The 10,203-nt window shown below is 47.4% G+C and overlaps 1 protein-coding gene and 1 pseudogene across 1 annotated transcript in view; one reads left to right on the top strand and one right to left on the bottom strand.

Annotated features, from left to right (window-relative positions):
* Nucleotides 1-507: 507 nt before the first annotated feature.
* The window catches only part of Dnajc1 (DnaJ heat shock protein family (Hsp40) member C1), a 183,139-nt gene continuing 173,443 nt past the window's right edge, over nt 508-10,203 (bottom strand). The window contains exons 10-12 of the mRNA XM_055593862.1: nt 7,498-7,546; nt 2,906-3,354; nt 508-705 (exon numbers count right to left, since the gene is read on the bottom strand). Coding sequence (XP_055449837.1) covers nt 637-705; nt 2,906-3,354; nt 7,498-7,546 — 567 coding nt within the window. The 3' untranslated portion in view covers nt 508-636. The remainder of the gene's footprint in view (nt 706-2,905; nt 3,355-7,497; nt 7,547-10,203) is intronic.
* On the top strand, nt 4,621-5,336 carry LOC129666568 (selenoprotein W-like; annotated as a pseudogene).

The following is a 10,203-nucleotide window of genomic DNA, read 5'->3' as shown; positions in this document are numbered from 1 at the left end:
TCCCACTGAGAAAGAGGGCCCACCTCCTCCCTTCCCAGACCCTGCCCAGCATGGGTGCTTTGGAAAGTCTCTGGCTGCAGGCAACGCAAGCATACACGGTGTGAGTCACGCTCTTGTTTGTTTAGATCTTTGGCTCTCTGCTAGCCAGCTTGAGTCCAGGCTGTAACCTTGTCTCACTGCGCAGTCCCAGCAATGAATTAACTGTGTTGTTTGATTATTTTTTTGTTTAGTTTTGTTTTTTGTTTTCTGAGACACGGTCTCACTTTGTAACCCTGGCTGTCTTGGAACTCATGTAGACCAGACTCCTGTTCAAAGGGACCCTCCTGCCTCTGCCTTCTAAGTGCTGAGATTCAAGGCGTGCACAGAGATCCCTGTCTCTGCCTGGTCACTAGAACACTATTTGAAACCTCCCAAAAAGTCAACTTTGCAGTGAGGGGAAGCTAACAGCGAAAAGCACATCTTCCAACCCCTGACACACAAGGAAGGCAAACAGCACTTCAGAGCCTCTATGATTTTTTTGTTTTTTACTAAGGCACATGACGTTTAGAAATACTGAGGTACAAAATGCACATTTCTGCATGACATTTCTGAAGTATTCATTTGGACAATGATGGTCATAGTCATCTTCTAGAAGATTCAGCTTTTAGCTTGCTTTTTCTTTTGGACCAGTTCAACCAGCAGCTTATATCTAGCAATACAGTCTTCCTGTGGGGAGGGGAGAGAGGGAGGGATGGAGAGAAAGAGAGAGAGAGGCAGTAAGTTATTTTCTTGGGTCAGTACCCCGTGACCTGTCTGCTGGTTGGTGCCCAGTCCTACTCTGAACCGTTCTGGAAAAGCCTAGCTGGTCCCAGAAGACCTGTGGCTCTGTCGGCCGAGGTCAAGGTGCAGACTGGCGGATGGTCACCAGCAGTTTCCTATGGAGTGCCGTCATGACAATCCTGATGTCAGCTTGGTAACTGTTCCTATTACGGCAGCATCCACAACCTCATCGTCCCATTTCAGAGAAACCAAGAACCATAATGCTTATCTGCTTTGGATGTGCCTCTCCCTGGTGGCGTTAGGATGTTCCTTTGTGAGCTACAGCACACAACTAGCATGGAGGCCGGCCAAGTCTCCCCACCCCCACAGAATGCTATCAGGTGATGCAAACCTCAGAACTAAGGCCACCATCCCTTGAGTGGCCCAGGCAGAGGGGATGGGCTGAAGAGGCCTCCTCCTTCTCAGATGAGCAGTGTACTTTAGAAGCTACTCTGTTTCTGCCCAGGTAGTAGCAAGCCTATGGTACTTGGGCTTGTTAGCTCAGGGTCCAGGGCGCATGCCTCTCTTCTAGACAGGTCCCTCAGCAGGTGCCTGGGACAGGGTGCGCACAGCGGTTCTGGATGACCCTCTCGTACAAGCGCGTGCTGCCCCACACCCACCACCACTCGCCTAGGCCTTCAAAGTATCTGCACACAACCAGCTGTGGCCAGTCGCAGCCCTCAGCCTCATCAGGGCAGGGTGGGGCTGCTGAGCTCTGAGCAGGCAGGCAGCAAAGTGCCTCCTGACAGGACAAGAGCTCCCACCAAGGCAGCTGGCATGAAGCCACTTCAGTCAGGCTGGCTCCAGATGGCCAGCTGCGGTGTTAGGCCACAGCCGGTGGGACTCTGAGGCTCTGCTACTCTGGTGGAAACAGGAAGGCTCCATTCCCTTCTCGGTGCTTTCATTTTGAGCAAAACTTCATTGATTACACGTGTAAATGGCTGAGTCTGACCCAAGTTAGAGAAACTCAGTGAGATAATTAACTTCTGGCAAACCGACTGGAAGGACTGGGAGAATTTGTGCTTCCCAAAGAGATCAACTGCTAATGGCTTATTTTTCTCCTCAGAAACTCTGTTTCATCATTGTAAAGTAGGTGACAGATAACTAGACCTCTGCACTCAGGGATATGCACAGCCACAAGCCAGTCTTTCCAACACAGAATTTCAATTAAAGAAAAATAACTATGTAAATGAGCATCCTCGCGCCTGGGGGGGGCTAGCTCAGTGCTCCTGGCGCCTCATGCACAGCACAGCCTGTGAGGAGGAAGCTGTGCTGGGGAGGAGGGCTGGTTCTGGAAACATTACACAGGAGCTCCAAGTACAAATCCCGGTGGCGGGGAGGCCAAGCTTGGCTCTCCACAGGCCACTTCTTCCTGCTTGCACTTGAGAAGGATGTGTCAGCAGCTGCTCAGACCTGCCGATGAGATCATCAGTTCTCAACGGTCTAAGTCCCGAGAGTCAGTCATGTGTACTGGACCCGCAGGACACTCGCCTTTGGGTGGTCGGGAGCTACCATGGACTCTCAGCCCAAACCGCTGCAGTGCTGAGATAGCCTGACAGTCCCTACTTGCCCTGTGGTTAGACTTGTCAGAGAGAGCCTTTTGTGGAGCAGGGACACTTCTTGCCAGCACTGTCGCACCCAGACTGTCCTTTCAGCAGTCTGGCATGCTGGCGTGGGAAGTTTTGTTTTTTACTATACACATGTATCTACATTAAGATATCCGTATATCCACATTATATATCATGTCTATAATAAGATACATATCACATTTACCTTTGTGTGTACACATGCATGCGTGTTTGCGCATGTGAAATTTCAGGCTTGATGGCAAGCGCCCTTACCCACCTAGCCATCTGGCCAGGCTGAGCTCTGTTTTCTTTGAGAACTAGCTGGTCTGCATAGGGACTACACTTAGCACCCTGAGTTCATTTCTGCCTGGCAGGGTGCAGACTCACAGGATGAAGAGAGGCTGCTGGTAACTGTGAAATACAAGGTCCCGTAGCCAGTGGGACATGGGAGCGAGGGATGAAGGCAGGAGAAGCAAGCATGGGGACAGCCACTGCCGTGGGGAGCCCCACTCCGCTGAGTGCAGTCCCTCCTTACCTACCTTACTCTTAGATGGGACACATTTGGCTATTTTGTCCCAGCGGTCAGAGGTTCCTTTTGGGTGTTGCTGTAATGCCAGTTCCAGAAGTTTCTGCTGACTCTGAGTCCACGCCTCCTCTGCAGCACGACTTCTTTCTTTGCTCTGGTTTTCTTCATCACTGGACTCATTTTGCTCTGACAGATCAAAGTCTTTCTGCCTCTTTCCTCTTGGCTTCTCCTCTGGCTCCACTCGGGTCACTGTCTCAGCCACCCTGGTTAATTTCCGCCTCCGAGGTCGGGCTTCTGTGGCCACTATCTCCTGCTCACCCTCAGCAGTCTCTTGTTCCTCATCCTCCACGGCACCTGCTGAATCCTCCCTCTGGGTGATGATGTCATCTGGCAAGGCTGTGGCTATCTTGATGGGTCTGGAATTCTGAACATTTGACTTAAGTTCAGATAGCCTGACCATTCCTAGGAAAGGGCCACAGTACATGAGAGAAAGAGCACGGTGAACTCAGGCAACCAACAGCTTCAACCACCACACAGCAGGCAATGGCTAGGCGTCCTACATGCACTGTTTAATTTACCTTCTACAGTATCAACACCCTAATCTTATACAGAAGGAATTCTCCAAGAGCAGCAGAGATGGGAGCTGGACCCAGTTCTGATTCCTTGTCACTGCTCTGAAGAATAATGGGTATATGTGGCCAGACTGTGATTGAAGAACAGAGACCCTTTAGAGAAGGAAGCTGACACTTATTAGACATGGGAGGGCATTCCCTGTAATCTAGGTTTCATTAGTTCTATTAGCATAATTAAATTAAGCAAGGCTAGCACTGTGCCTCCTTTGCAGGCAATCACACAGTTCTAGTAAGCTATTAGAACTCTTACTACTTTACTGTGTATGCATGGGCCACAGTGTCTGTCTGGAGGCCAGAGGACACCTTGTGAGACTTTGTTTCTTCCTTCCACCAGGTGGGTCCCAGGAAATTGAACTTAGGTGGTCAGGCCTGGTGGCCAAGCGCCTTTACATCCTAAGCCCAGGGAGAATTCATTTTATTGTTTGAGACGGTTTTTCTGTAGACTTGCTCCGTAGACTAGGCTGGCTTTGAACGCAGAACCTCTGTCTCCTGAAGGTGTGTGCTACCACACCTAGCTTCAAGGTGAATTCTTAAATGTAGAGAAAGGATCTTACTAAAAGGTTAAAGCTTTTCACCCCACAAGGGGAGACAAATAGGAACAGACAAATGGAAACAAGTTGTGACTTTCAGTGATGAAACTGGCAAGGCTCGGAGGCAGGCAACCCCAAGAATGGCTTGCCTGGGGACGTTGGCAGAGGAGCATGGGCTCTCTCGCCCTGGGGTCTAGTGTCATGCTCTGTAGACTATAGACACTTGGTATGTCTCTAAGGAACCATGCTTAGAACCTCATTGAATTCCGCTCAATTTAAGCTTCAATTTATCTTTGCATGTATGTGCTTACATGTGTGTCTACGGGTGTGGAGGCTACAGGTTGACATCAGTGTCTTCTATGGGGAGCTCCCTCCCTCAGCTACAGCTGACCGAGAAGCCCGATCCTCCTGTCTCCGTCTTGCCTGGACTGGAACCACAGGCACTTATGCTGCACCTCGCTTTTTCACACAGGTGCCAAGAACTGAGCTCAGGTCTTCGTGTCTGTGCGGAACCGCTTCACACTAAGCCACCTTCTCAGCCTTACGCTTTAATTAACAGCAGCTAAATGTGGCTACTGGCTACTAAATTAGAGGAGTATTTAGCCTTTTTGGATGACAATTTGTTAAATGTAGGTAAACCTTAAAATACACTTTCTTTAATTTATGGGTTATATGCACAAACCAATCAATATGTCATTTAATTATAAAACATACCAAAGAAGAAAATCCATATAAAAAGACAGGTGACTTTTTGTTTGTTTGTTTGTTTGTTTGCTTGTTTGTTTACTGGGACACGGTTTCTCTGCATAGCCCTGGCTGTCCTGGAACTCAGACTGCAGGCCTTAAATTCAGAGATCCACCTGCCTCTGCTGGGTTTAAAGGCTTATGCCACCCTGCAAGGCTTAAAATGTTCTTTGAGGCATCCTCTCACTGCTGCAGGGATGAGGTCCCGAGCAATGGTGCATTCGTGTATTGTAAATTGTGGAGACTGAGTCTATAAGCCCAGGTATCTCCAGCTGAGGGACAAGTTGGAACATGAGTTCTCCGGATGCTTGGACAGCTATGGTGAGGGGACTCCCCAGTCAGCGGGTTCTCTGAAGTGACAGTAGCCGAGAAGTTGGTTCACTCCAAGAAGGTGAAGGCTATGTGGACACAGAAAGCAAGTTCTGGAAGTTGGTGACCACCATCAAAGCTGCCCTGGCTCAGTGCCAGTGAGCCCTGGAGGCAGAGTCCTGAGACTTCCTGACCTGCCCCTCTTGGCAGCCACTTCATGACAGGAAGGACTGAAATGTCTCAAAGACCTGTAGTCTTTCCTTGATGTTCCTGCAGCAACCAAGTCAGGCCAGAGATTGTCTGTGTGTGTGCCTCCCCAGAATCTTACCTGTCACATGCTCTGTCCTGCCCTTCTTCCCTCTTCTCACCCCTCCCCGAATTCCTCCACTCTCTACCTTCTTGCCCTGGTTTCCCTTCTCCAGCTCAGACTGCAAGAAGATATGCAGCCATGTTGCCAGCATTTCCCGGTTAAATAAAAGTTGGATGAGGCAACTTTAAAAAAAAAAAAAGTTCTTCGAAGTAAACTTTATTGCTTGTCAAGAAATGTTGATCTTCTTAGTCTCTACAATACACATCAATACCCCTCCTGGAAATTCTACCCAGAGTCCCACCTTCCTTGGGGAAGAGGAAGGCTCCCGGCTTGCCAGGTTTCACCAGTCTGCCCTCAAGAGCACCTTGAGCTTGGATCCAATGGGACAAAGACCTGCAGTCTCAGACACTCAGAATCGTGCCCTCTCCAGAAGACAGTCTGCAGCTGGTCATTACTGTCTGGTACACACAGACAGACACACAGTTGACACTTTCTTTACCCAGTCTTTCACAGGAGGAAACTGAGGCTGGCTGGCTGTGGCAGGAGAGCTGTGCTCACAGCCAGAACGCACGGGTGGCCTGTGTGCCCTGTCGCATAGGCATGCCTAACACTTCATGTGGATTCTTCCTAGCTAGCAGCACAGGCATAAGTCCTGATAGAGCAGCAGCCGGCACTCCCGCTCCACACGGCTGCTGCCGCATTATGCTCAGGGCACAAAGCTGTGGCTGCAGAGATGGCTCTGAGGGTAAAGGTGCTTTTTACCAAATCTGACCATCTGGGTCTGACCCAGGACCTAGGCTGTACAAGTAAACCACACCCCAAGGTTGTCCTCTGCCTTCTCCATGCATACAGTGGCACACGCAGACACACATGTTCACAAAGGTACGCACACAGATACACACATAAACACAGCTACACATACACATGTACACACAGACACATATGCACACACACAGATACCCATGTACACAGAAAACCCTAACAGAGTTGTCCTATACTCTTCCTACACTGCAAAGTCTTCATCAACTTTTTCTTTCCTAAACACGAGTGTCCTCTAACTCAGACTGGCCTTTACAATTTGAAATAACTGAGGCTGGTCTCTCCCAAGTTCTGTGATTAAAAGAACTACTTTGGGGGCTGGAGAGATTGCTCAGAGGTTAAAAGTACTGACTGCTCTGAGTTCAATTCCCAGCAACCACATGGTGGCTCACAGCCATCTATAATGAGTTCTGGTGCATAATAAGATCTGGCGTATACACAATAAATAAACAAACAAACAAACAAACAAACAAACAAATAAATAAATAAAATCTTTAAAAAAAGAAGTACTTTGTATACCTCACTTTGGAGAACACTATTTCATGATTCTTTTTAAAGAAAAGCTGAACTGGGCAGTGGCGGCATGTGCCTTTATAAGCCCAGCACTTTGGAAACAGAGGCAGGCAGATCTGGGAGTTTGAGGCCAGCCTGGTCTACACCGTGACTTCCTGAACAGCCAGGGCTATACAGGGAAACCCTGGGGAGGGGCTGAGGGGCTGGGATTGGTCATGCCACACAGGAAACCCACAGAAGGTGCAGGTCATCTTCTCACTCTAACCCACAGTAGCTTCCCAACAACACATTTCTAAAGAAAGTTGGAAGCAGACTTTGTGCTATTTTACTATGACTCTACGCTGTATCTCTGTGCCCAGACAAATCACTTTATTTGTGGAAATGAGGAAGCTGAAAATGGTTTTCCTTCTTCTAGAAGAACAATCCACTGAATCTTTCTGTGGAGACGGATTCCTGGGTAGCTAACATTGTAAATCTTTCAATGTATGAAATACAAATTCTCGGTGTCCACTGTGTACACGGGGCCAGACTGATTTGGTGTCTGTGACTAAGCGCTTTCAGTGACAGGACAGTAGAGGTCTCCGGACAACCTACTATCCCTGGCACTTAAAGAAGTTATTACAGAAAGGGATTAATCTTGAAGAAACTGTGTCAGATTAGTCAGAAACTAAGTCCCTTGGGGGGCAAGTGACTGAATCTTTCACTTGCTTGGATTCATGGGATAAAAGCAGGTAAGGTAGAAACTTACCTGGGGGCAAGGTGACTGAGTCTTTCAGTTCCTTGGCTTTGGTTGTCACCTGTTTAAAAACAAGCAAGAAATCTTAACTTTCTACTGTCGTGTAGGCACAGTTTTCACTCTATTTATTTATATTACTTAAATAATGGGAGGCCCATGTGAAGGAGCAGGGTCAGAGAAGCCATAAACCAAGAAGCCTCATTCCTCAGTGAGGGCCGAGGAAGCCCTGGGTGATGTGTAAATAGTGGATGGAGCCCTGAGTGAATGTTTGCTGTGGGCACGGGCACAGGCACAGGCACGCAAGGGTCGATGCCTCAGAGTCTTGGGAGTAGCAGAGCCTTTCTCCTGAGCACAAATGTTGGCAGTGTGTGCGAGTGCCAACGGTCAACCAGAGTGTGCCGGGGCTACCATGTGCTGCCTCACCCTTCAGAATGTCTGCAGCCTGGGGACACTGTGCTCACATGCAGGGACCACCTCCGTACTGTACCTAGTACATGTGCCGAGAGGCCTAGTTGTTGCAGTTGTTGGGCTGCTGTGGTAATGGGTGTGCTCTGTCACAGCAAGCACAGTACTCCTGAGCCCAGCTTTTCTCTAAGCGTATCTGTCCTTTCTTTATTCCCTCGCCACTGCCAGCCTGAGTGAACATAGCCCCTGAGGCCAGTCTACTTACCAAGGAAATTGAGGCCCAAGGTCTTGCTCTAAAATGCCCATCAACAGTAGAATCAGAACCCAAATCATTTCACTAATTTTAGTGGCAGTTAATTATACTAGATTGCTTTTAAAAATAGTTTTAAAATAGCTGTGCAAATGGATCACTATTTTCAGCTAGTATTTCCAGAAACTGAATGCATCTCTTCACTGCAAGATATGATACCAGTGAGCAGAGTGGGGGCGGAGAATTACAAACATTCATGCCAATGGTATTATAAGATCCCACACACATTTGGAAGAAATCCAGGATCACAGAAGAGCACACCTTTTGGGGGTCAAGGCATATGGACCCAACAAACAGAACTCATCCTTCTATCAGTGTGCAGCCAAAGAAATAACACACCAGTGGTATTTATTAAGAATGATACACTATGTAATACTAATACCACTTATTCTTAACGCTGATCTGTTTTAAACGTTCACACCCTGTGTATGGATACTTTCCTTCACGTATTACATGTACCACATACATGTGGTGCCTGTGGAGGCGAGAAAAGGATGCCATCCCTGGAACTGAATCTGTGTACGGTTGTTCTGAACACCATGCCATTGCTGGGAACTGAACCAGGGTCTTCTGCAGAAGCAACAAGTGCTCCTGCCAGCTGAGATAGCTCACCAGCCCCAACTATGTGTAAGTTGGAAATAAGCTCTCAGCTGAGGCATGGAAGCTATTTAGAGCTCAGTATATAATGTGGAAGGCAGAGTGAAAGGAGACATTTAAGGCTGGTTAGAAACACTAATTTCACAGATCCTAAGGCCTCCTAGCTAGTAAAAGCAAGCTGGTTATCCAATACAAGTTTATTTAACTTCCTAAGTATTTCTTTTTTTGTTTCATTGTTTCTTTTTTTAAAATAAATTTATTTATGTTTATTTTATGTACATTGGTGCTTTGCCAGCATGTGTGAGGGAGTGGGATCCCTCAGAGCAGGAGTTAAGACAGTCGTGAACTGCCATTGTAAGTACTGGGAATTGAACCCTGGTCCTCTGAAAGAGCAGCCAGTGCTCTTAACTGCTGAACCATTTCTCCAGCCCCCTTTCCTTTAACAGGCTTTTGCTGTATCATTAGCTGTCCTAGAACTCACTCTGTAGACCAAACTCAAAGATTTCACATGCCTCTGCCTCCTGAGTGCTAGGATTAAAGGCATGTGCCACATCTGCCAGGCTTTCAAGTTTCTCTTATTAAAACCTTCCCACTCAAAATATGATCGCACTATCATATATGCTTCTCTCCCTTTAACCTAAATAAAGTGACCTTTGTTCTTTCTATTGCACACTTGCCTTGAATTTCCTTCACTTCTATCTTCAGCTTTTCCCTGTCCATCGGACACATCCCACAACCCTAACACTAGGCTCTAGCAAACTCCACATAAAAGGATGATCTTTCCAAGGTCTCCTTTTTTTCACCCCACTTGGCTTTCCCCAGAGGATCCTTTCCCTCTTGGTGTCCCCTCCCTGACGTCTCCTGTCTTTTTCTAGCTCTTGTCCTGACTTGAGCTCCGCACCTTCTGTGCTTGCCAGTCTCTGCTGGTCCCTGTCTTCCTCAGAGTCTCTTTCCAACTCTTTACCTTAGATGCTATTAGCATCTACTAATTATACACAACAACAACAGTGATTATTAACTTGTGTCCCTGGTCTTGCCCATTTTATAGAAGTTCAGATCTGGAAAGGGGTTCAGCAATAGTAATAAGCTGTGTACCAGACACATAAGGCATATGTCCACATGTGCATACACATAGTCTAATAACAGCCATGTTTAGCCCATTTTACAAATGGGAGGCAGGAAGAGAATAAGTACTGTGAGAAGAGGAGCCTAGGCAAGAAGGGATCTAAGACTTTTGCTCTCAATCTCGATAACATACCACCTTTGGAAATCTCTTATTTTATACACAAAGAAACAGGTCAGGTGTTCTTTCACTACTGCTAACTCTCATTATGTTTGGGTCTGCTAGGACCACAGACTAAACAAACTTTCAACAAACCCAACAGCGTCCCTCTCAGAACAGCTTC

The sequence above is a fragment of the Psammomys obesus genome, unplaced genomic scaffold (genome assembly GCF_907164565.1).
Source record: "Psammomys obesus unplaced genomic scaffold, mPsaObe1.curated_primary_1811, whole genome shotgun sequence".
In the NCBI taxonomy this organism is placed as follows: domain Eukaryota; kingdom Metazoa; phylum Chordata; class Mammalia; order Rodentia; family Muridae; genus Psammomys; species Psammomys obesus.
Note: the sequence above shows the minus strand (reverse complement) of the source record. Positions and strands in the feature narration are given on the sequence as shown.